This window comes from Linepithema humile, chromosome 6, assembly GCF_040581485.1.
Source record: "Linepithema humile isolate Giens D197 chromosome 6, Lhum_UNIL_v1.0, whole genome shotgun sequence".
In the NCBI taxonomy this organism is placed as follows: Eukaryota; Metazoa; Arthropoda; class Insecta; order Hymenoptera; family Formicidae; genus Linepithema; species Linepithema humile.
This window is the reverse complement of record NC_090133.1, coordinates 23,174,881-23,201,681: the sequence shown is the minus strand read 5'-3', so window position 1 is coordinate 23,201,681 and position 26,801 is coordinate 23,174,881. Positions and strand designations below refer to the sequence as shown.

Genomic DNA, 26,801 nt, shown 5'->3' with positions numbered 1-26,801 from the left:
TGCGTATGTAATAACTGTTAAAATTCTTACATATGCAAAATTTTCGATAGCAACAAATTTCCAAATATTCAATTGGCCAAAAGTCTTTTCGTTTTCTCTTCAAGAATTTTGATGCAATTCAAAATAAACAATTTTCATAAAGAGAATCCGATAGCTAATAATGTTTCTTCGTTATCAATTTTGTCAATAAATCCTGCAACGCGTGATTTTCAATAAAAATCAATAAAATTTTAATAGCTTTCAAACTGATCAGAGAATTGTACAGATTTTCAATTCAGAAATAATAAAATAATCTATAAAAGTTTTGCGTTAGTTTGTCAAATACTTGTACATCTTTAATACGCAACAACCGTTGACTGTGAAATGCGAGAGTTGGAAAAGGACAGACTGAGTCCCGGAAGAGAAGAAGCGGACGAAGACCTATGACGAGGAGGGGGCGCCAACGCGGTCTCCTTCGAACACGGCCGGCGTCATACGCTGAAGACGCCGGATACTCGTGCAACCGTACTCTCGCCGATTGATACCGTGTTCCACCTTCACAGTCAGCCGGTCGGACAGTCAGTCGGTAGTCGCGACGTATCGCGGTAAACTCGTCTCGCCGATTCCGACGCAAACGTTTCTCTGTGCTAGCACGCGAGTGTACTTGCAACAACTTGGCCATCGACCGATCATTGCGCTACGTGTATATCATTTCTTTTTCGCGATCTCATCGTGACCGAGCACACGGCTGTGTCTTCCTGCTGAAGGTCTTGTCACTAGAACATGTGAGTAATGTGTCAACAGTAATTCAGGAAATTGCGGTATTATTTAGATTGCAATCACCGGTCAAAAATCCGCATCATGCGCAATATTTGATTCAACAATAGACGTTAAATAGTATTTCTTACGATAAGGAAAAAGTCAGGATTCAAACAAGTATTTTTCCATTTAACTACTCTGCTTTAGTAAATAAGAAATAATATTAAATCCGTTTAACTTTATAACTGCATCATTTATTTATTCAGTATTATCGCTGTTCAGATTGTAACTACATGTTGATTATTATTATAAAATTTATAAATCACTGAAATAAATATGTCAACAAAACTGTTGTTGTTTTAAATTACGAATTTATTGCTACAAAAATTAATTGATTAAATAATCAAGTTACTTAAATATTTCACAGTTCAATTTACACTTATAATGCTGATTGTATCTGATTTACTTACTCTGCATACTATATACTATTATTATTGAATTATGCATGAATATATTTCACTCTGTATTACTCTCGTTTACTTCAGTTTTTAATGTAATCATTAAATGATACATAATACAAAATATTTCGTTAAATTGTTCATATTTCCCAAAAAAATTTTTTTATTAATACTTCAGAGAAAAAGAAAGAGATAAATTTTTTATATAAGAAAAATAATGCATTTTCAAGTCGGTTATTATATAGATATCAAAAAATTTATATATATATAAATTATACGACAAACACGACTCAATGTTAAGTTGAACATCGAGAACTTATCGAAAAGAAAACGAGTTTATCAATTCAGATTTTTATCAAGGAAAAGGTCTTGTAACATTATTTTCGTCAATACTGATTAATAATAATGAATCATAACGATATTAACGGCGATACACTAACACTAATCTAGGAAAACGTTTTATAAAAACACTTGAGCATTTATCTATTGCGAGTTGTTTTTTACTTATTATGACATCAGAGTGTGAATCGAAATTGTGGTGCTACTTTCAGACTCTTAAGATTATGTGTCTATTTAGTAATTACAAATTCGGAGAGATCACAAAAGACTCTTAAATAAGGTGTATACTCTTAGTACCTTGAACTTAAACGCGCGGGGAATGTCATGGACACTTTTTTGGAACGTAAGACCGGTCACGGCGAAGGGCACCGCCTTCGTTGCTCGAAAACTTTCTCGGCAAGTTGCCGTATATGTATAACATCGTCAATATATTTCACGCGTACTACAGAGATGGTAATAACCGATGAAAACCAGTTATATGAACGACGATCACGCGAGTATCGCGAATATCTGGAAAAAGATATTTCTCACACCCAAAAACACGTGTTTGTTTTGCTTGTCTGTTGATCAGTCTGCGCTATCGTCGTTTACGATTATTACGTGATAGTCCAAGGCCATCTTTTGAACTTATGTCTATCCGGAGCGCTTATGTCCACACTCGTTCACTTCTCACCATATAAGGTGTTCTACTCCGATCGCGTTCAATTATCAATGATACATCTCTCGATCGATGTACCGTTAATTTTGACACACATATTTAATTTCAATACTACCTTCAATATTATAATACTCCATGTTTTTTTAATAAAAAAATAAACCTATACAAAATATAAATAAACATATTACAATAATAATATTAAAAAAATACATGTAAATATGTATTTTTATTGTCATATAATTTCTTTTGCAAGCTTTGTGATTAGTAATTGAATACTAGGAGGATGTCGCGCGCAAAAATTTTCCTGCTTTCACGACTGTCGCAAATGCGCAATTGTACGTATAATCAAGATTGTAGGGTACATAGGTACATAATTAAATGAACCGAGCAAAGCGTACTTTACCAAATACATCCGCGCGTAGCGCCGGTAACACGGCTAATCAAATATCTGTTACATGCGAGTTATGTGAGCAACTTTCGAGGAAGCAATATCCGCGGCGTAGTACGTCTGCTTCATAATCATTACTATGTATCCGTATATAATTATCGCTTTTCCGTTCCGATAGTAGATGAAGATAATTTAATATCCAGAAAATCAATTTGCATATCTCATCAATTTACACGTTTCATCAGTTTACATGTCTCATCAGATGGCATTACCCATAATTATAGTCATCTTGCAATTAAAAAAAATATTTTTAAGAACTCATACATATAATAAGAGTGCATGATATCGTTTCAATTTTCAAAGAAAAAAGAATTTAATTTAATTAAAGATGTATTGGCTCTATAATATTAGCTAAAAGTTGAAATTTAACAACAATGTACTTCTTATTTCACACTCAAATATTAAATAAATAAATTTAAATTAAATAGAGAATTTAATTAAATAGATAATTGCAATATTACTAATTAATATAAGTTTTAATTAGATTTTTAATTAAATTTTTATTAGAAAGAATATTTATAATATTTTTCTACGATAAAAAAAGAGGTGAAGTAACTTTTGTGAATAAAAATTTTCATAAAATTAATTACAAAAACCAAGATAACAAATAATTGCCAAATGAAATTGCCCACGGAAATAACATGCGTAATGCAATTATATGCGATAAAAATATTATAATAATCTATAAAATTGTTGCCAATATTTTAATATGTAAAGTATGTATTCTTAATCGAGCTACAATAATCGTTGATAAAATCTTCAAGTTTTTTACATATAATAGCTTTAAATCCGATTATAATGACACATACACGACCGAACTTCCTCTGATACGTGCAAGACATAGGAGACACGTCATAGGAAAGAAATCTATGAAATGTGATCGTTACAATCACAGAGAAATGATTGCGTCAGAGAAAGCATGAAAAGAAATGCGACTTGATCGTAATAGAGTTGTAATTTCGTTTCAGACATGAGAACTAATTGCTTGTGACCACGCTCTTGATTCATTTCCTTCAGCCTCGTCTTCGAATTCTTTTCGTAAGCTACTATACTTATATTATATATACTTATATTATATATAAGTATATACTATACTTTTCTTTTAATATTATAGAAACTGTTTGCTGTTTGTCGTTCAATGTGCAAATTTTTGCGTTAATCTTCGTTACTTTCTCTACGTGCGTTATGAAAGAAGAAGCACAGACGCGTCATAAAAATAATAGATTCGGTACGGTACAATGTAACAGCGGATACTGTTACATGATTTTTTTCTCGCGCGCCGTTGCACTCGGGAAGTGCATTTCCATTTCCTTAGTAAAATTGATTTCGCCGCCAAGATCTCACCGCTTTTCATAAAATAATCTTGTAATCACAGGTTTAATATGCAGTTGCGCAGCTTTATGTCATTATATAAAGAATTTAATTATTTGTTTAAATTTATTATATAAAAAAGTCTATGATATGGAAACACGCGGGGAAAATGTTTGCTATTTTACCATTACCTTTTCACATTCTGTATAACTTGAGATCTAAATTTATATATTACTAGAATCATTAAATCCCATTTGAAACATAAATTCTTATTTTATGGTTTCTGTGTCAAAAATCCGGTTTTGAGTGAATATTACTGTATGTATCTTAACAAGTTATCAAGAGATACAGTCTCACACGCACAGCAACTCAGCAAAGCGAACCGTTTGATTTATTTTTACGTGACCTGTCTGATTACATAGTATCGTATCTTTCTTTTCTTTTCGTTTTTCTTTTAGTGATGCAAAAGAAAAATGAGCAGAAAAATACAGAGAAAAAGTAAAGTCAATAATCTGTGATGCGGCCGTTCGACTCTAAATCTTCTTGATGACCGTCACTTCCGCCTTCTCTCTCTGGAAATGTCGTTTGACTTTCTTTTAAAACTAATTACCCCCTCGTCCCCCGTCATCTTCACGCTTTTTCCCGACACGGAAACGTTCCTTTTTGTCGCTGATCGTTTTAATAGCTCGTGATGCCATAATTCGAATGGCACGCGATCGTTCACGGTGCAACAGTACCAACTAAGAGATCTGTCGTCACGGAAGTGCGGCAATTGCATAGAGATCGAGTTTCGTATACAAACACATTGTTATTCTGTCTTCTAAATGTCATTTTTATGAAAAGAAGAGAAATCCAATTAAGCACACAATAAGAATATATATATATTATAAATTCTAATTGGAAGAATTAATTCTTAAACCATTGTTTTTTTCCTAAAGTTCACTTCACACACCCTACATATATAATGAAACTGCTCAACGAAATATTTTAACGCCCATTATACCTTTGTATACTCATATCTTGATGTTGCGTGTGTATTTCCTTTCAGATAGTATTTCTATACGCAGACACACAGCTTTGTGTCGCAAATACTGCTTCATTTGCATACAAAGCAGTTGGATTGCACGTACTGAGTTTTGGTTTATTAAAAAAGTAGCAATTACAGCTCTATGTTACACAACTCGTCTTTCATGGCAGAAAACGTTTGCAAGTCGCGAACTTCTCTGCTTACAATTCGATTTTCTTTACCACGAGGTTTCCACGATGACGGACGCATAGTTAATAGAGCGGTGCTTCGTGGTTCGTTTGAAAATTTCGATCGTTAAAAGAAACTGTACTCATCTATCTTACCATTCACCTCCTTTAGAAAATTTTCCCGGCGATGCCTCGTTGAATAAGTACTATAAGATATTCTAACCGGTCTAATTTCTATAGAAGCAAAAACATATTTCGATTCCTCGGTCTAACATTCCGAATAAATAATGTGAAAGAATTGCGTAGAATACTTTTGCCATCCATCTGAATGACAGAGACATTGAACGTTCCGACATTGAAACGTCGTGAAAAAAAATAATTGTAATTTTAATATTATTTACCCTAAAGGATCAATCAGCAAGAATATTCAACTGAAGATGGCCTGAATTATGGAATCGAAACGTCCTGCAAACTTTGTGAAGCAAGAAATAGAAATCGTATAGAATAATAAATAATAAAATAGAAATCGAAATAGAAATACAAATATAATATAATAACTGTGATTTAAATCGCATTAGCCTTTTTTTCTTGCTATTTATTCAAAATTGAGATTTTTAGGTAAACAATAAGCTTCCACAAGCAGATTAAAGAGAACATTTCATAAAAAATTGCCCTTATTAGAAATTATAACAACTGCTGTCCAAACGATCGAGTTTCTCGTCTCGCAACGATAACTCGTCGAACTGAAAGCTGAAAGCCCAGAAATTTTTGCATGACTATATTGCTCATTAGCTTTCTTTATACTCGTCGTAGGAAAAATATTGTTTACAGGTTTATTGCACCTGAATTTATTATTTGTACATAGCATGAACAAATTCCATGTGCACACTGACCGAAGTCCGAGTCAAATATCTTCTCTGAGGCGAATCGATTCGAAACGCGCGAACGCCGACGACACACTTTTCGCGAACGCGTCGCCGCCATAAACGATCGCAATTTGCATAATTTCGTTTTGTTTCATTCACCGCAATTAGCATGCGTCGTGCGCACTATTTCGACGGCATTGTGCGCGCAATCTCGCGTGCGTTAAACATTACGTAGAAGCGCAATATAGTCATTGATGGCACGCACTGTACCGTTACACCGTCACGCTGAAAAGATTAAACCCAGCGGAACCGCGGCTGGTAACGTATGTACAATCGGGAAAAGTTACCATCCTTTTGCACTCGCCGAACAGTTTGACATACGATCACGCTAAAAACAAACCGGAGAAATTATGATGTGAGTAAAAATTTGCTTTCCCTCTCTCTCTCTCTCTCTTTTTCTTTCGTATCTTTCTTATTTGTCTTCTTCGTGACAGCACGCTATCGGTCATGCGATTTATCACAGAGATTTATTAATACAAATCACGAAAGCGGAACTATAAATACTTTGAAATATATCGTACAAAATACTTCTCTTTAAGGTTCTTATCAAATTTATTTATAAAATTTTTTAATGCGCAAGATGGACATAATATAAAGTTCTGATTAAAATTACACTTAAAAGATCCAAGTTCTTTAGCGAAAACATCACAACAGATCAGTGTTACTTTATACAGTTACTTTATACAGTTTATACAGTGAGCTGAAGTACATACAATAGATAATTATAAAAAATCAAAAAGGAAATTAATCGCTATATAAAAGTCGCGCGAAACAATTTAAGAATGGAAAGTCGTCCGCGCGACACTGCTTTCGAATCATTATTTCATCGGAAACAAACGCGAGCGAGCATTGTTTTCCCAGAGCTAGAGATATAATACAATGATTACCGCCGATGGTCGCTGGAACGCGGAATAAAGGACTGTTACGCTTTTCCACTCGCAGGTCCCGTTCCACGTTAAATTGCCACAATGTGAAAAAAATTCTCGCTCAAGAAAATTCTTGTTGAATACTATCTTTACGAGAATCATCTTTATATAATTTCAAAAAATAATTTGTCAACGTAACATTTTTTATATAAGGCTTTATTTAAACAAAATTAAATTTTAAAGTTGAAAAATTAATGATTTTTAAACAAAATCAATCAAGCATTAACTGCGATATTTTCTGTACTTTATTAAATAAATATGTAAAAAAAAATATGTTAAAAACAAATATGTTAATTTAAGAAATTGAATCAAATAAAAGAATAATTTTAAGTTTGAATAAATTTGAAAAAGTTTTATTATTAATTTAACACACAATACTCATTTTACAATAAAAATTTGGGTTTTAACTGACACTCGAAAGATCAGTATGTGCTCAGAAATAAATTTTTTAAATCTAGTTTAATCGGTATTTATACATATCATCATGATTAATATATTTAAACATGCCGAATATAACAATACATGCATGAAAAAAACTACTTCTGTTACGTAATCAACAATCAAAATTTTCGCATCAATAACGTAAGAAGAAGCCGTTATATTCGTTATTTAAACATCACGTTTGCCCGCTTTCAGTCAAGTATTATCCAAGGCAGCAGGACATTACTTTGCAGTTGAACCCTTAAGCCGATTTCATGTCGGGTTTCTTCGCTCTAATACTTCCGAGCGAACACGTGATCGAGGGTATACGATTGATTATTGCCGCGCGATTGATACTTTTGTTGAACCGTGAGATCGAAAAGTGATCGCGCATTTTCGCGGTGAAATGTCTCGCGGGCGATCTTTTCAACGAAATGATCGCCTTTCAGCAACCGCAAAGACAATGCCTTCGTAGAAATTACAGTAAAATGTCCGCAGCAGAGGGTATCGATCTGTGAAATGGGTGAACGAAGAAGTATTACGAAGAACGAGCGTGACTGATCATTATAAATTACAGAAATGCTAGTATGACTAAATAAATAATTTCATTCTTTGAATACCACTTTACGTATCTTCACTCTTTAAGTCTGTAAACCGGGTTAAATTTCTAGTGAATAAAATCTGTGGAAACAGAAACGTTTCTTGACATGCCGGATGTTTAAGCAACATATTATTTATAAACGAGATTTTAAGAACGATAAATTATTTATCCTACTTAAACAAACGTTGCTTAATTGTTCTTAACAAAACTAAATTTGAACACAAATGGAATATACTTAGTTTTTCACAGATAAATGCCTCAATATTATATTTTCTTATCTTTTTATCGTTTTTAATATTAGATGAGGAAATGTGCTGTCTACTAATAAAAATTTTGTTGTTAAGAAAAAAAAATTCACTGATTGATTCAATTTAGCAAATTGAAATTTCCTGATAATCAATGATGCGGAAGATAGCCACATTATTAATTTGACTTAGATCGATAGATGATCGTTCAATATATCATGTTTCTTAACTCGATAAACGTGTGTTTGTGGTTACACAAATTATTTCTGGTGCAAGAAACTCGGAGAGTTTTCCATGAGCGTCAACTTTTGCGTGTAAACCGTTGTTACGGTATACGCACTTACTAGCAACCTCACACAATTCCCATTTAATCGTCATAATTATATGCGCAAACTCTTGCACGTGTAAAATTAATAAATGTGCACAATTAATAAGTGCGTTTTTGACATAATTGCCATTATTCTATTCCGACAATGAAAAATTCTACATATACAAGATTCATGATTTTGAACGATAAAAAAAGCTGTTCAATATAAAGAGTAATAAGAAATGTGCAGTTTTAATCATTATTTAAATAAAGTTTTAAAACTATTTCTGACCATTGCTCAATCTAATTAATAACGAACTATTAATTATCAAATAACGACACAAAAAAATATTTTTAATTAAAATCACTAATCAAAATTTCGATAGAAACACAGTTTAATGTCCGACGTTTTATGTTTAATTAAGACGCATTCTTGTCAGTCACGCTACAAATTTAATCTGCATATTCAGTGAAATTAAGCGCATCAAAAATTATTAAGGCGGGCTGCGAGAGACTCTAAGAGAAATCCTTTCACCGATATGCACGAACGAACATCGAGCAAAATCGGTTGCTGCAGTAATTGAGAGAGTATCTGAACAGTGTCGACTTATCACATTGTCGAAGGCATCAAGCCTATTTAATAATATTTTTTACTATAAAAGTGGAAAGTTGCGTGCAGTTTACGACAAGTTTAATTATTATATTTGCAGTTTATAATCGTATATCCAATTTGGTGTCATAAAATGTCGCTAGAAGCCACAGTTAGCTTCGATTCTTACATGGCTTCAGTAAATTGGGTGAGACTTCCCTAATTAAAATCAACATTATTCAAAACGAAAATTCCTTTGAGAAAAATGAAATCCACTGATAATGAAGCGTGAATTATAGAACACGTAAAGTAAAAATATTTAATTTTATTTTCCATTTTACAATACGAAATAAAATAATCTAACGAATAAAAATTATCAAAATAAAGTTCTCTAAAATTTTAATGTACAAAGCAAAATAATAATAAAAAATAAAAATTAACACACATCAGAATATAATTTAATATTTTTAATCTATAGCTTTTTCACATCAAACAGCCTTTTATATCATACACTGCAAAAATATATTATTTAATGATTTTTACAATCATAATTGTTCGAAAAACAATTATAAAAAAACTCAAGCAAAATGAGATATATTTTTCTTAGCAGATCTATTTCTCAGACAAGGTAGAAGTGCGCCGGTCCAACCAATACGAACCTAATAGTATTAAAGGGTTAACAAGTATCCAGTTAGAAAACAAGCGCGCAGTACTGTATCACAGTTGGTCGAAGTAACAACGTACCTCTCCAGTTCAATGAGATATCAAAATTATTCAGATGTCGAACTTTCGAAAAACTAAGAAAACATACGGATAGATAATAATCGATGAGTAAAAATCATACAATTCAAATTACGAGAAGGCTCGATTAAACTTTCTCCAATGCTCTTTAAGATTTGCAAAAGGTATCTTCTACTTGACAGAAAAAAATAAATAAAAATGTCATCGGGTGAGTAATTTTCTTAAAATAGAATTAAATTTTGTTCAAATAATTTTAATACTGCCTAATTATATTTTTAAATAATAAATACCTTAACATTAAAATTTAAATAATAATTAGAAATTAATTATTAATAATTTTCAATACATACGAGTATTTGAAAGCAAAAGAAACAAAAATGCATTAGATGATATATTCAATTGACATTAACGCGAAGACATTGATAGTCTTCGTTAGAGTAATGTCATTTGATATTACATAGATTATTTTTACGATTTAACGATGTATTTATCGACTGTGTACAGAAATGACCGGAGGAGGGACCAACATGGCATACCACGGCCTTAGTCAACACGTCAATTTTGACGTGATACCGGATCCTGGCGAGCGCTTTCGATTGGAAGAATTAATTGGCGAGGGTACATATGGCGAAGTATACGCCGCTTACGACAAGGAAACCGGCAACAAAGTTGCTATCAAAATACTGGAGAATGTCGCTGATAATATTGAAGAGATCGAAGAGGAATATCTAGTGTTGAGAGATCTAAGTCTACATCCGAATATTCCTCTCTTCCACGGTTTGTTTCTGAAACGTGCAAAGCCTGGTCAAGAGGAGGATCAATTATGGTTCGTGATGGAGGTACCGTCATTAAATTTCACGCTAAAATTTATAATAAAAATTTATGAAATCTACGTGATGAATATGTACCGATAAAAATAAAGGTATAAAATTATAATCCATCAAAGCATCTAAAATTAGTTTTAATTATTATTAAAATATTACTTAAAATGTACAAATTAATTAACATTGTTTAAAAATATTAAAGAATTGTTTAATAAAGTGAATTCGAAATTTTACCGACGCGCCTGCCATTAAAAGCAAAAGAAATGAAGGAAACATCATATTTTTTAATGGTTTCTGTGCAATTTTATGCGCTCTTTTATAGTTGCCGTAGATTAATTTATCAGACAAGGAACGGAATCGAGGTATATATAAGAAAGTATATATAAGAAGTTAATTGCTCCGGTTCCAGTTGTGTACTGGAGGCTCCGTAACCGATCTAGTACAAGGTCTCAAAAAACGTGGCAGTCGCCTAACGGATGGCCAAATAGCTTACATCTTAAAGGAGACCGTCGAAGCCCTGATCTTTCTGCACAGTAATCACTGTATGCATCGTGACGTGAAAGGTCACAACATTCTGCTTACCGAAGAAGCACGCGTTAAATTGGTCGATTTCGGCGTGTCTTCGCATCTGGCGGCGACGCTCGCTAGGAAAAATACATCTGTTGGAACGCCTTATTGGATGGCGCCAGAGGTAAATTTGCTTTTAAAGTTTAATGCTTTTAAAGAGTTGAAAATCTTTTTAAAAACAACAATTCTTATTTCTATTTTTTGATCTTTAATTATCCTCAATTTTCTTTATTTTTTTGGTTAAATTTAATGAAATTTTAATTTAAGATTAATTGTAATAAATAGTTCAATAGAATCATAAAGAATATAATATATATATATGTTGAACATCAATCAATTTATCTATCTCTATTAAATTATTTTAACAAAAAAATCTTTTAGTATCTCTCAAATTATTTGAAAATATTAGGCTAATCGCTTTTTGCGATTATAAAAAAGAGATTAGAAAAATTGTACTCTTTGATGGTGTAAAAAAATAGGTGATAGCTTGCGAGCAGCAATTGGACTCTTCGTATGATTCACGCTGCGACGTCTGGTCAATCGGTATCACCGCTATCGAATTAGCCGAAGGCGACCCCCCTTTGTCGGAATTGCATCCTATGCGGGCGCTCTTTCAAATACCGCGGAATCCACCCCCTTCGTTAAAAAATCCGGACATCTACACGTCAGAACTGACGGATTTCATAGCCGAATGTCTAGTGAAAGATCTCGAGCATCGGCCGTTCGCGAGCGAATTGAGGGAGCATCCGTTGTTAACGAGCGTAGAGCCAATAGTGGAGAAAATTAGAGGTCAACTGCGCGAGGAAATTCGCAGGCAGAGGGAGGAAGGCCGTATTCACCGGCAGCCAGAAGTGACTACAAAACACGGCAAATTGAAGACAGACCGCAAGACAAGGCCCGAGAAGATGTACATGGATGATCTGGCAGCTCTCGACATGCTGTCGGAGGAGGCTATTGTCGATCAATTGCAGCACCGATACGAGCAAGCGCAGATATACACGTACATCGGGGATATATTGGTGGCCGTTAATCCGTTTACAAATCTGGGTTTATACACTGGTATCGTAAGTATTTCATTTACCTCTCTTACGCTCTTATGTCAAATAATATATATTTTTATATCATATATAATCAATATAATAAACTATGCTGCTAACATAATAATTAATATCATATAAGCGCAAATTTCCCGCTTGAAAATTTTGTCGCCTGTAATTACTCGATTTTCAGAAATTACCAATGTTTTTTTTTTTAAGTACAAACAGACGAGAATTCAATAGAATAATAGCAAAATTTTGAAATGAATTAATATTAATATACTGAAAAGTGTATTTTAAAAAATACTAAATAATTATGTCGCTTTGTTTTATTTGCCAAAAAATAAAAAAAAACAAGTTAAAAGTTTTAAAGTAAAGTCTTTTTTTTTCAATTTTACAAACATCTATTTATTTGCTCAATAATTTGCTATTCAACGAATTAATTTTTAATGCATGTGCTATTGCTATGCAATAGCAATGCAAAATAAAATAGGATAACCGATAAAGATATGTCTGCTGTAATAGGTCTGTTTTTTATAGCTGAACTGGCTGCACTAGTTCAGAGTTTATCTTTCTCCTTCCAATGTGGAGGGAAAAAGATAAACTCTGAACTAGTACAGCCAGTTCAGCTATAAAGAACAGACCTAATGTCTGCTGCTATCTAGTGTGAATCTTGAACTTTTATATATCAATCCTACGGACATTTAATTATATACGCACGTTTCAAAATATTTCTTTGCAGATATATATTTATGTGACATACGTTATTTTATTCTTTAGGAACAAAAACGGTATAAAGGTCAAGCAAGATCGGATAATCCTCCGCACATATTCGCGGTTGCCGATGCCGCATATCAAGCACTACTTCATCAACGTCAGAACCAAGCGATAGTTATTAGCGGTGAATCAGGCGCCGGAAAGACGGAAAGCGCGAATTTATTGTTAAAACAACTCGTGTATCTGAGTAAGGCGCCGAATCGCAATCTCGAAGAGAGAATACTTCAAATAAATCCCATAATGGAAGCCTTCGGAAACGCTACAACCGGCATCAACGCGAACTCATCCAGATTCGGCAAATACCTAGATCTAACAATGACGAAAGGCGGAAAGGTGACTGGTGCGCGAATCTCAGTATATCTATTAGAACAATCACGAGTGATCGCGCAGGCTGAGTAAGTTTCGAAAACTACAAATAGAGTTTACATACAAGATATCTCAAAAATAATGTATGTTTTTTTAATAACAAATTCTTTGACCAATTTGAAATTGATTTTCCCTCAAGAAAAATATCGAAGTATCATTTATTGCAACTTTCTAATTTTCTGCATAACATTTAGCAACTAAGCAACCCAAATTGAAATTCTATTAACATAAATTCCATCTGAAATTAATTAAAAGTAGTTTTGTTATCCATTTGACTTTTTATAAAGTGACAGGCTAATTTCACTTGAAAAGCCCTTTTTTCAATCATTTCAATCACCAAAATTTTAAAATTGCTAGTATATTTTTACTAAAAAAATCACAACTCCAAAAATGCCAAAGAATTCGTTGCTGAAAAGACATCCAGTGGTTTTGAAGCACTTTGCACATATCTTAATTTAAATCAACAAGTAAAAAAATAATGAGTTTTGCTATGATTCTATTAAACTACTTTTTCAGGGGTGAGCGAAATTTTCATATATTTTATTATATGTACGATGGCTTGGAAGCGGACAATCGCCTTTCGGAATTTTATCTCGACCCTACACTTCGGAAGTATCATCGGTATCTCACGCATTACAGTCACACGTCTCAAACGCACATCGACAAGTTTCAACAGCTCAAGATGGGTTTCAAGGTACTCGGGTTTCACGATAGTGAGGTAGACACGGTGTATCGAGTTTTAGCCGCTATATTACATTTGGGCGACATCGAATTCGCCGAAGTAGCAACTGAAGATAACACCGATAATAAGAGCAGAGTCATCGACACTATTCCGTTACATAGAGGTAAATAATTCTTCTTGTCTTATAACTTTAATCTCCATTATTATTATTAATATTGTAGTTATCATTATATCATTATACACAATAATATGTATAATAAAAGATATAAAACATAACACTCTAAAAATTAAATAAATTATAGATATATAATAATTGAATTTCTTTGCATACAAATATTATAAATGATTATGTAATGAAAACATCCTACTTTCAGTTTCAAAACTACTCGGCGTCGAACAAAACGATCTCTTGGAAGCCCTGACATCAAACTCGGTAATGACCAGAGGCGAGACAATTACGCGAAACAATACCGTAGCCGAGGCTCGTGCAGCTCGCGATGCCATGGCCAAGGGTCTCTACGGTCGGCTCTTCGATTGGATGGTCAACCAGATCAATTGTCTGCTGTGCTTCAGCCGTTCACCAAATTACGAGCCACTAGCGATCGGGTTACTCGACATTTTCGGCTTCGAGAACTTTCCCAGAAACTCATTCGAACAACTCTGCATCAATATAGCTAATGAGCAGATACAATATTATTTCAACCAACATATCTTCACTTGGGAACAACAAGAATACATGGCCGAGGGGATACCCGTGGATCTCGTCGAGTTTTCCGACAACAGACCAGTTCTCGACATGTTACTCAGCAAGCCCATGGGACTGCTGGCACTTCTCGACGAGGAGAGCCGATTTCCCAGAGCAACCAATCGATCTCTAATCGGTGCGTATTATTAAATTATACTACGAAGACAAATGAAAAATTTTCCGCAAAAGTTATTATTTTTTATTATTACTAGAACAATACAAGCGCGCGCTACGCGCGCGCACATATTATAATAATTTAATAATTATAAAATCTAAATATTTAAAAAAAATTTTTTTTAATTTAAATAACCGCCAAAATAACCTTTGCTCTCAAACTATCAAACTGTCAGAATAATAACCAATCAGCGTCGCAGAAAAGCGTCAACAATACTTTCGATACATTCGAGTATCGATCTTTCATGCCTTTTTTAAGAGTGGATTATAAAATAAATTTTTATTATGAAAATTCAAATAATAGTTTAGTTTTTTATGTAATTATCTCTGTTTTCAAGACACTTTCAATTGTTATAGTATATAGAAACTACATAACAATTTTAAATTTGTCATCGTTAAAAAAACGTTCTCCCACATCCTTCGTACAGTCCAGATCTTCTCAGATTTTCTTTTAATGCACGCTAATTTGATAGCGTCAGATGTGGAACATGTGGTAGAATGCTTTTCTAACGATGACGAGTTTAAAGTTGCAGTATCTAACTACATAATTTGCCAACTAAAAAAATGTTTTGCAAAAAATTAAAAAACAGATTATTGGAAAAAAATGTTTGTAAAAAATAAAAAATATAGTAATTATTTAAAACAATAAGCCATTATTTAAATTTTTGGAATAAATATTTACTTTTTAATCATTTCTAAGCTAAAGATTTTTCTTCAAGTAATCAAAGAATTGCAAAATTATTGCAAGAAATATGTTGAAAAAAATGATAACTAAATAAAAAAAGCTATTTGTTTGAACTTTTAATTTTACAAAAAATTTTTAATACACCCTTGTATAATTTTCATAACTACTATTTTCCGGACAGAAAGTACTTCACGAAATATTGTAGAAATCAATCTTTTTCTTCTCAATAATAAAATTCTACAAACTTTTTTGTTTAATAATGCTCAAACTTGCCACGATTCCCAATTGCAGTAACAAACTTCATCAATAGAATTATCTACATATTTGTAATTAATTTCACAATTTCTTTGGCAGAAAAATTCCACAACAACATTAAATCAAAATTCTACGTGCGGCCGAAATCAGATGCGGTCTGTTTCGCGATTCATCATTTCGCCGGTCGTGTAGTCTATCAAGCCGAGGGATTCCTTGAGAAGAACAGAAACTTTCTGCCACCCGAAGTCATTCAACTCGTACGACAGTCACAGTACGATATGGTTCGTTTCTTATTCCAATGCCCAATCACGAAAACTGGAAATTTATACTCGGCGCTGCAGGAAAATGATTCGAAAAAGTCACAGTCGAATCAAAACACAAAGGTACACACGGCGTCATTAATGCCTTACACTTTTGATTAATTATTAATATAAAATTTCACGAAAATACAATAATTTTTCTAATTTACATGTAAATAAATGTAAAATTGAAACAAGAGCAAAAATCTGTAACTGGAAGTGCAAGATATTATTGATGTTAGCGTATATGTATGTGCGCGTGCTGATTTCATACTCTGTATACTTCTTCAATTTTTGTATGAAATATTAACGGCATATTGATATCTCGTAGGAACGTTATTCTAGTCGAGGTTTAGCGTCGCAATCGAGAGCACAGCAAACAGTGGCAACATACTTTCGATATTCTTTGATGGATTTATTACAAAAAATGGTATCCGGTTCGCCTCAATTCGTTCGGTGTATTAAACCAAACGATTCGAAAAGTCCACGTTTCTTCGACAAAGACAAAGTTGTAAAGCAATTGAGGTACACCGGTGTTCTCGAAACAATACGTATAAGACAAAATGGATTTTCTCATAGAATACCGTTCAACGAATTCCTTAAAAGGTATTTTTAAATGGCATATAAATGCGCGAGAAAATACAAGGAATAATTTCATGCAAATTTACATATTTTAAATTCATGAATTGTGCAGATATTGCTTTCTCGCTTTCGGCTACGATGAACGCGTGGTCGCCAATCGGGACAACTGTCGAATTCTTCTGCTACGTTTGAAGATGGACGGATGGGCATTGGGCAAGACAAAAGTCTTCCTGAAGTACTACCACGTCGAATTTCTCTCAAAACTGTACGAGGAACAATTGAGGAAGATTATTATAGTTCAAGCGTGTGTTCGACGATGGCTCGCGAAAATGAGATTCAAAAAGCAAAAATGGCAATTCGCTGTATCAGTGGTCACGCTGCAACGCCATATCCGAGGATGGTTGTCCCGAAAACAGACGGGAGAAATGTTAGCTCAAAAACACCTGACAGAGAAAAATGCAACACCTGTTCATTTACTCAGTAAGTCTTCAACTCTCGATCTTAACGATCAAATTTTCTAAATAACTCCACAATTACTTGTGCTCGTACTTATCATGATTTCTTTGCAGATGAAAAACGTAAAGCGCTAAAAAACACTGATGTGAATAATCGCGAGGAACAACGGCAAGCACGCAAAAATCTAAAAAAGGACGATGCTGCAGTCATTATACAAAGTCGTATGTAAAATAAAAATCGCATTTTACTTATATATATGCATAGACACATTATTAATATAATATAACATCAGATTTCCGAGGTTACACTATTCGAAAACGTTTTGGATACGAACTGGAGGAGCGGTTTAAGAGGATTTTGAATAATTATGATAACATCTACGACGGCCACAAAGCGTTGTTACGCGAAGGATTAAAGCACGAGGACGCAGCTCTCATTGTTCAAAGATGGTACAAAAAAGAAGAAAGAGTGATCAGAAGGAAACCAGTTGCAAAGGATCCCATACATCCTAAACTGCGACAAGCGGATCTAATTCAGTTCTCTCAAAATGTGATTAAAAACTACTCATTAGTACTAAAATAATAATAATTCTAAAAAGATATACTCCTCTTCTTTATCTAAATTTAATCTTCTTACTAGTATACGAAAACCGTATTAATATTTATCAACAAACATGTACTGATTTGACGTTAGCGATTATTTCTGGTTTCTCTATCTTCAGGTACACATGAAGAACCAGGAAGTACACAAAAATTTGCGGCGCAATAAACCCGGAATCAGATTGAGCGATCTCGAGGAGCCGTCGCAGGATTACGTGCGTCCTGAAGGATTCAATATGGTGCAATCGATATTGCAATATCACAGTGGAACGCAGCCGGACGAGGAAGACAGCGTCAAATATTATCGGGATCTGAAGGAGGAGATGAGCAGGTAAATATATATGTAAATTTCCAAACGCGTCGTTTCTTGCCCTCGATTGAACACGATGTGAACGAATCAAATTAAAATGAAAGAGAAATCTAAATACTTAATTTTCAAATGCTTTCGGCGCTCGCATCGCAAGTGGTTCGGAATTCGAAGACGACGAAGTTGGCTGGGACTCACCGTTGATACGGCTAGAAAATGACCTTCACCCTTTGTCTTCGAGGTACACACCGTAAATCCGGTCTCGACTATGTGTATTATAGTTCATTATAACGCTAGTATTCCCACCGCCATTTAGGCATTGCGAAAACCCAAAATCACACCATTATATGTACCTATCACACCATTAATATGTATAATTATATGTACATATATACATACGTAAAAATGATACGTAATGTATATGAAAACTAAAGATAAACAAACCCGTACATACTAAAAAATTATTATAAATAATCTTATAAATAAATTATAAAATAAAAGTCAATCATGGGCCATCATAATAAAAAATTATTAAAAAATAAATTGGCTGTATTGACCCAGAGCCGGGTGTTAGATGCTCAAAAAATAATAAGTAACTAAATTGTCAGTTCATACGTTTCGGCACATTTATTTTGTTATTATCACTGAAGATGGCCGAAATAAATGTGCCGAAACGTATGAACTGACAATTTAGTTACTTATTATTTTTTGAGCATCTAACACCCGGCTCTGGGTCAATACAGCCAATTTATTTTTTAATAATCTTATAAAAATAACAAAATTTGAATAAGAATATACCTATAATTAAAATTTCAAATTTTAATTTTAATTTCTTTTTTAATATGATTTATATATCGAATCAAATAATTTGTAAAAATTTTTATTTTATCAATTCCACTAGCACATTTACTGCATATGCCATATGCTCGTATTCAAAAATAATATTTCAGCCATACTGTGCTTCGTTGAGCACTGCACTAGTTTTCTATATCGATATAATAAAATTGTTCTCATATAGGAACCGGAGTGGCCAAGTTTTGGAAATAAATGCCGAGAGGAGGAATCGTGTGGCTCAGAGCGATTTTACGGTAGCACCAGAGCAGCATCTGTCAAACATTTGGCACAAAGCCCTGCGACATTCGTCCGATCAACGCGAAAACGAGAATTCCAAGAAAAATCTCAGGTAAGAATTGCGTCACGTGTACAAATAAATGCGCGATATTTCATCGTTTTATTACTTTGATGAATTCTGTTCTGTTACTTGGCGCTATTATTTAGTCTGTCCTGTCATACTCTGATGATTTATAATAAATTTATGTGTGTGTAGAATTTAGCTATAATTTATTTCGCTTTTTATTCAATTGTCTGGAACTTAGAAAGCAAAATCAATATTTGCTCAATTTTATTTACTTATTATAATACTGTATTTCGTAAATTTTTTATCAAGTTTCAATTTTAATATTAATTAAAATGAAACTGTTTCATATTTTAAATAATATCTAATAACTAATCTCATATTTATGTCGTTCTGTATGCTACTAGAAACATCATGGCAAATTTCCAGGTAAAATTATAAATTTAAGCTACTGCTAGAGAATTTTAATACATTTTTTTTGTAACTAATTCGCAAATTATTGATATTAAACAACTTATGATAACCAAACTAATACCAAAAAAAAGAATAATTCTTGTCAGAATAAAAACAGAAATCGAATGGTATTTTTCTGATTGTAAGTAAAAAAAGGTAAAAATAGAATAGAATAAAAAAGGAGAAATACATATCTAAAATATTAAAAAGCAGAAAATTATATACTATAAAAAAAATTGATAAAATTAAAAAATTCAAAATTTAACTTATTTCTTAAATTAGAAGAATCTTTTTCTACGCAGTCTTATTTTTCGAATGTCTGTGTAAAAATTCAAATTTTTTGCCCGACAGGCATATTATGATTACTATTAATAATAAAACAAAAAATATCGTTCATTTGTTAGTAAGTACAGCCATCAAAAGTCAGACTTAAGAATATTTCTAAATTTAATTTTTTAGATTGCAATTTTTTGTACATATATCTAATCAGCATATTATATTTATTTGTTATACATTTTACTCGTTAGTACATTTTCGTTAAACTTAATTAACAGATTAAAAAAACACGTCATATCTTTCCAGTACAAGGATTAATGACCTGCATGGCAACAACGTGCAATCGCACGCAGGCGGACAACGTGGAACCAATTTTCCGCATATCAACGATCCAACTGGCTTACGATTCACGATCGACAATCGATATCACGCTGTAAACGAACGACAGAACGTCCTCAATGGACAGAATCTTGTTAACGGTCACCATAATTCCATCAACGAGCATCATACATCGGTCAATGATTACAACAACCATCACTCACCAACAGCAATTCACAGCAAAATAAGCAACGGCATTGCACAGAGCAAAATAAAGATTTCGAATAACGAACAACCAAAGATAACTAACGGCTTGAAAAATAACAAATCCGAACAACCAGTATATCGATCGAGTCATAAACAAAACGATTATCCGATAAAAAATCATCAAAATAATGTGGACCACAAGAATGGTATCAATAGATTAACGAATGAAAAATCTACGGACGAAGAACAGCTTCAGAAAGATACTTTTAATATTGCGGTTAATCTGAGACAGCTTCTAAGGCCAACGGTCATCGAGAAGCGACAGGAAAGTGCCAAGGTTGAGTACGACGCGGAAGACATTAACGGCCCGTACAATTTCAGACAGCTGCTAAGGCCGACTGGATATCTCCCAACGGAATCCTTAAGGAAGAGAAAAGGAGGTTTGGTGTCTAACGGAGTGCCACTGCCAAAGGACAAGGTTCCGGAGAAACACGTTAAGAGAAGAGCGCCATTGGCACCGACCCAAAATAAACTTGCCAACGGAAAGAAATGACGCTACTATGTATTATTCAATAGGGATATTTGATTTTTCGAGAAATTTCATATTTCACAAAGAACGATTTTATTCCAATGAGTAATAAGATTATAGTTAATTACTCTTGTAAAATACTAAAAAATTCTTCTTTTTTCGATGTGTATATAAGTAAGTTAACGGAAATTTTATCATTATTGCCATTAATAGGAAAAAAGTAATCGTATCGCTATCAATCTTAAAGTCGCGTGATTTCCAAGTCTAACAACTTCTTTATGGTAAATTGTAATATGCCAAAAATAAACATTTACGTAAAAACAGAAATATATATATGTTTCACGATGGTTGATTTGAGAATATAATCAACGGTACTAACCACTTGTGTTCTATATTGATTTATTAGTAAAGACTTCTAGAATTTATCACAAATTTATTTATATTTGTGACATTATATAATTATATAAAAACAATATTTAATAGATTATATTATCGGTATAATACATAATCCTATAATAATTAAATATAATTTATTATTACTTCTTGTTACGAAAATACAAGTACAAGAGTTAGAACGCGTCTAGAACTAGTCATGTTTAGCTTTACTTAAGTCGTAGGCGTCCATTGTATCAATATACTAAATAAATTACTTAACGATAAATCTTCAATTCATTTATTTAGAAATCTTTACCTCTATAAATCACTTTCTAATGAAATTTATCTATAATTTATTTATAATGAGGGAAATCAAGAATTAAGTCCTAATCCCCTCATTTTAAGATAATGGATCTATAAAATAATATGATTTTTATTTTTCTATTACTTAACTATTACTTAATATTCTTGTACATATTTATACTACTCATATTATACTGCATGATCAACTTTATTGTATGTCGAAATATTATATACGTTTATACTATTTCACTGAATTTATACAAATATACAAAGGTACGATAAAAAGTAAAGACATTTTTGATTCACAAAACAATTGAAAATGTTCGAAATATTAAAAAGGAACAAATTTTTCTCTTGTATATATTTATATTTATTTCTACACTCTCTACATAATTTTTAACATATTGCGAACTGGAATACATGAATCGACGTCTTTCGTTTTTCAAACATTGAATCGGACTGAAATGTGCAATTAGCGCTGAGCTCTCTTTTAAATTGTCTTGCGTGTCGTTAACATGTTCCGTGTCACGAGGCTCACCGTTGGCCAACACTGACTTTTCCGTTCATATTATTTTAAATAAAATATTACATATAATTCTTTATTTAATATTTCGAATATTTCTTATTTAAATATAATCTCTTTGTTTTATAGCGTATTTTATCTTATTATATTTTTTGACAATTTTTATAATGTTATGTAACAATAAAATAAATAATAATTATAATTTTGTACAATATACCTTATAAAAGTAGTATAATAAATTGTATATGCAACATAAACGGAAAATCACGTAAATCAGCGCGGCACGGAACGTGTTAAGACAAAAATATGTATGATAAATGCGACCTAAAAAATTAATTTATTAAGATAATAAATAATTTACTCTTCTAGAAACTAATGTATATAACTTAAAACGCTTAAAAAATATTATATATAGAACTTTTATATATTCAATAGAAAATAATAAATTATTATACAAATAATTTCATACATTCACAATATGTCAATCTTGAAAGTATAAATTTCTCACATTATTTTTAGATCTATTATCTTAATAATATTGAAAACAAATTAGTGTCACTCACCGATACGACGCACAACAGCGGAGTTGTTGTTTAAAGTTGATCTGTAAAATAAAAAATACATTAAAATAAAAAGTACATTCCACTCTTGAAAAAGGCATGAGAAGTCGATAGTCGAATGTATCGAAATCTCGAAAGTATCGAAGTGTATTGTTGCAGTTTTATCGCGACGCTGATTGGTTATCTCAATGTCATATGCGAAAAATATAATTTTACAGTTTATATTTAAATGGTTGTCAAGGCAATATTGATCATGTGCAAAAAATATATTTTGACAGTTTATATTTAAATGGTTGTCAAGGCAATATTAATTAGCAATTTATAAATGTTTCTATGACAATTGTTTACATTTCCTCAAGCTGTCAAGTTGTATTCAAATAAAAAAGGAATTTAAAAATATGTAAAAAATTAAGACGTTAATTATAAATTTTTTTGCAAAATTATTTAGATATTTTTTACTTGCATATTTCTTCTAATTACCAAATATTTGGTAATGAGAGCTAAATAATTTCGTCCTAATTACCAAATATATGATAATGGGAGCTAAATAATTTCGTTCTTCATTACCAAATATTTGGTAATGGGAGCTAAATCATTTCGTCCTAATTACCAAATATTTGGTAATAGCAGCTAAATAATTTCGTCCTAATTACCAAATATTTGGTAATGGGAGCTAAATAATTTCGTTTTTCATTACCAAATATTTGGTAATGGGAGCTAAATCATTTCGTCCTAATTACCAAATATTTGGTAATGGGAGCTAAATAATTTCGTTTTTCATTACTAAATATTTGGTAATGGGAGCTAAATCATTTCGTTTTTCATTACCAAATATTTGGCAATGGGAGCTAAATAATTTCGTTTTTCATTACCAAATATTTGATAATGGGAGCTAAATAATTTCGTTTTTCATTACCAAATATTTGGTAATAGCAGCTAAATCATTTCGTCCTAATTACCAAATATTTGGTAATGGGAGCTAAATCATTTCGTTTTTCATTACCAAATATTTGGTAATGGGAGCTAAATCATTTCGTTTTTCATTACCAAATATTTGGTAATGGGAGCTAAATCATTTCGTCCTAATTACCAAATATTTGGTAATGGGAGCTAAATCATTTCGTCCTAATTACCAAATATTTGGTAATGGGAGCTAAATCATTTCGTCCTAATTACCAAATATTTGGTCCAGTAATTTGGGAACGCTTCTCCAGTGCAGTATCCAGCAAAATGGCGGCCACTGGATACTGCACTGAGTGAGACGAAATGGGAACGCAGCCATAGTTTGATAGCTTGATAGCGAAGGTTATTTTGACGGTTATTTAAAATAAAAAAAATTTATCTAAATATTTAGGTTTCCTAATTATTAAATTACTATAATAAGTGCGCATGCGCAGCGCGCGCCTGTATTGTTCTAGTAAAATAAAAAGTACATTAAAATTATAGTATTTAAAATAATTAATGCTTAAAAAATTTTTATTGTGCACATTAAACATTTAATTTAATTTTAAAGCAAAAACTTGATCAAATAACTGTAGAAAAAATTCAATTGTTTGAAATAATAATAAATATGTTAAAAATCTAATTTGCAAAAGTTTTTTGTTAAAAATATGCATAACTCAAAATTACTGCCGGCCGACAAATGCTGATGCTTATCTAAATCTAAAAATTTAAAAATCTAAATATCTAAACAAAATACTGAAAAAGTTTAATTATTTAAAACAATAATAAATATGTAAAAATTTTCAAATAATGATAAATATTAACTAATGTAAATATTTTACTAAATATTTTAAGTCTCTTAAATATTTAATTGATTGATTGCAATACACACACATTTTCAACAACAACAATAGATAACAAATTAATTATAACTCACCGTAAAGTTGCTCCGCTGGCGCCTGATGCTCCTCCTAAGCCTCCTCCTCCTCTCAGTGGTCCTTCGAAGCACTCACATTGAATCTCACGCGTTCGCGGCGCATGCATTGCTCGCATGCGTACCTGAATACGAAAATCGCGCGATACTTAAAACGACACTCCCGACATCGCAAGCGAATCGAACCGAACTGTCCAAGCTGCGACGTTACGCGCGAACTTCGTCCGCGTTTCAGACGACCACATTTATCAATTGGGGCACGATTCTCTCAAAACAGAGGGCAAAGGTAAGCTCGAAGAAGATGAGGTGCGATTAGTCATGCAATCAACCGACTAGATACAAGACATCTGAAAAGCAATCGGTAGCGTTTGACTAACTCCGGTAGCCGTCCTCGACTACCTTCGACAGTCCGGCTATCTGTACAACTAGCGCGCTGCACGTAGAACCGAAGATTGCCCTGCCGTAGTCGAGATTTTATGATTGAAACCGACCTTTCCCTCCCCCGAGCCAAGCCTAAAGTCAAAGAAAATCGTGTCCCAATATTTGTCATACAGCAAAAATGCGTTCATCTATAGATTCGCTATAACTCTCGGCATTAACGGCACTCCCGACGCGCATTTTGTTATACTATACGACGGAACGAATATATTTTGTAGTACCGATTACGCGCACAAAGTTGATCTGTAAAATAAAAAAATAAATGCAGATTAGTATTTGAAATAATTAATATTAATAAAATAATTACTGCGCACATTAAACTTTATATTCGTTTATTTATGCACACGTCTAAACAAAGAATTAAAATTTTCAAAAATATATTTTTTGAATAAAGAAAAAAGTTTAATTAGTTGAAATAATAATATGTAAAAAATTTCTAAAAATGGTGAATATTATTTTACTATTATAAATATTTTACTAAATATTTAAAGTATTTTAAAAATATTTTATATCCGCTACATGATATAATATTTTATATGCAATATTTTGCGAATAACAAATAAATGAATTATTGCTTACCGTAAAGTTGCTCCGCCGGCGCCCGATGCTTTTCCTGAGCCTCCTCCTCCTCTCAGTGGTCCTTCGAAGCACTCACATTGAATCTCACGCGTTCGCGGCGCATGCATTGCTCGCATGCGTACCTGAATACGAAAATCGCGCGATACTTAAAACGACACTCCCGACATCGCAAGCGAATCGAACCGAACTGTCCAAGCTGCGACGTTACGCGCGAACTTCGTCCGCGTTTCAGACGACCACATTTATCAATTGGGGCACGATTCTCTCAAAACAGAGGGCAAAGGTAAGCTCGAAGAAGATGAGGTGCGATTAGTCATGCAATCAACCGACTAGATACAAGACATCTGAAAAGCAATCGGTAGCGTTTGACTAACTCCGGTAGCCGTCCTCGACTACCTTCGACAGTCCGGCTATCTGTACAACTAGCGCGCTGCACGTAGAACCGAAGATTGCCCTGCCGTAGTCGAGATTTTATGATTGAAACCGACCTTTCCCTCCCCCGAGCCAAGCCTAAAGTCAAAAAAAATCGTGTCCCAATATTTGTCATACAGCAAAAATGCGTTCATCTATAGATTCGCTATAACTCTCGGCATTAACGGCACTCCCGACGCGCATTTTGTTATACAATACGACGGAACGAATATATTTTGTAGCACCGATTACGCGCACAAAGTTGATCTGTAAAATATAAAAATAAATGCAGATTAGTGTTTGAAATAATAAATATTTATAAAATAATTACTGCGCACATTAAACTTTATATATGGCGATTTGAAGCGCGAAGGTTTATCTGTAAAATATACAAATACATTTATACTACAATGACATCCAAAATATTTTATCTAATAAATATCAATTGTTTTTGAAGCACAATTTAAGAAAGGCCTGATCAAAAGACTGAAATAAGAATTTCATGAGATATTTGTGAATGTCTTTTTAATAATCCTTTAACCAATTTAAAATCAATATTACT

The 26,801-nt window shown here is 32.7% G+C and overlaps 1 protein-coding gene and 1 long non-coding RNA gene across 7 annotated transcripts in view; one reads left to right on the top strand and one right to left on the bottom strand.

Moving 5' to 3' along the window:
- Positions 1-26,801, bottom strand: part of LOC137000384 (uncharacterized) — a 145,700-nt gene that overhangs the window by 117,921 nt on the left and 978 nt on the right. The window contains exons 3-5 of the long non-coding RNA XR_010890636.1: positions 25,829-26,506; positions 24,815-25,492; positions 22,939-22,979 (exon numbers count right to left, since the gene is read on the bottom strand). This is a non-coding gene — a long non-coding RNA (uncharacterized lncRNA). The remainder of the gene's footprint in view (positions 1-22,938; positions 22,980-24,814; positions 25,493-25,828; positions 26,507-26,801) is intronic.
- Positions 464-21,835, top strand: LOC105672955 (myosin-IIIb-like). 6 transcript variants are annotated; one of them, XM_067356687.1, is made up of 18 exons: positions 464-764; positions 9,771-10,109; positions 10,406-10,740; positions 11,135-11,416; positions 11,772-12,356; positions 13,110-13,501; positions 13,989-14,317; positions 14,529-15,035; positions 16,113-16,396; positions 16,644-16,918; positions 17,007-17,374; positions 17,464-17,571; positions 17,643-17,899; positions 18,072-18,280; positions 18,414-18,497; positions 19,275-19,439; positions 19,799-19,820; positions 20,427-20,581. In XM_067356687.1, the coding sequence occupies exons 2-18, from the start codon at positions 10,100-10,102 to the stop codon at positions 20,436-20,438; spliced, it is 4,224 nt and encodes a 1,407-aa protein (XP_067212788.1). In that variant the 5' UTR covers positions 464-764; positions 9,771-10,099; the 3' UTR covers positions 20,439-20,581. The 6 variants fall into 6 exon arrangements, with proteins under 6 accessions (XP_067212788.1, XP_067212785.1, XP_012223670.1 ...); XM_067356684.1 differs by lacking the exon at positions 19,799-19,820 and having other exon boundaries at positions 469-764; positions 20,427-21,835; XM_012368247.2 differs by lacking the exon at positions 19,799-19,820 and having other exon boundaries at positions 469-764; positions 9,768-10,109; positions 20,427-21,835.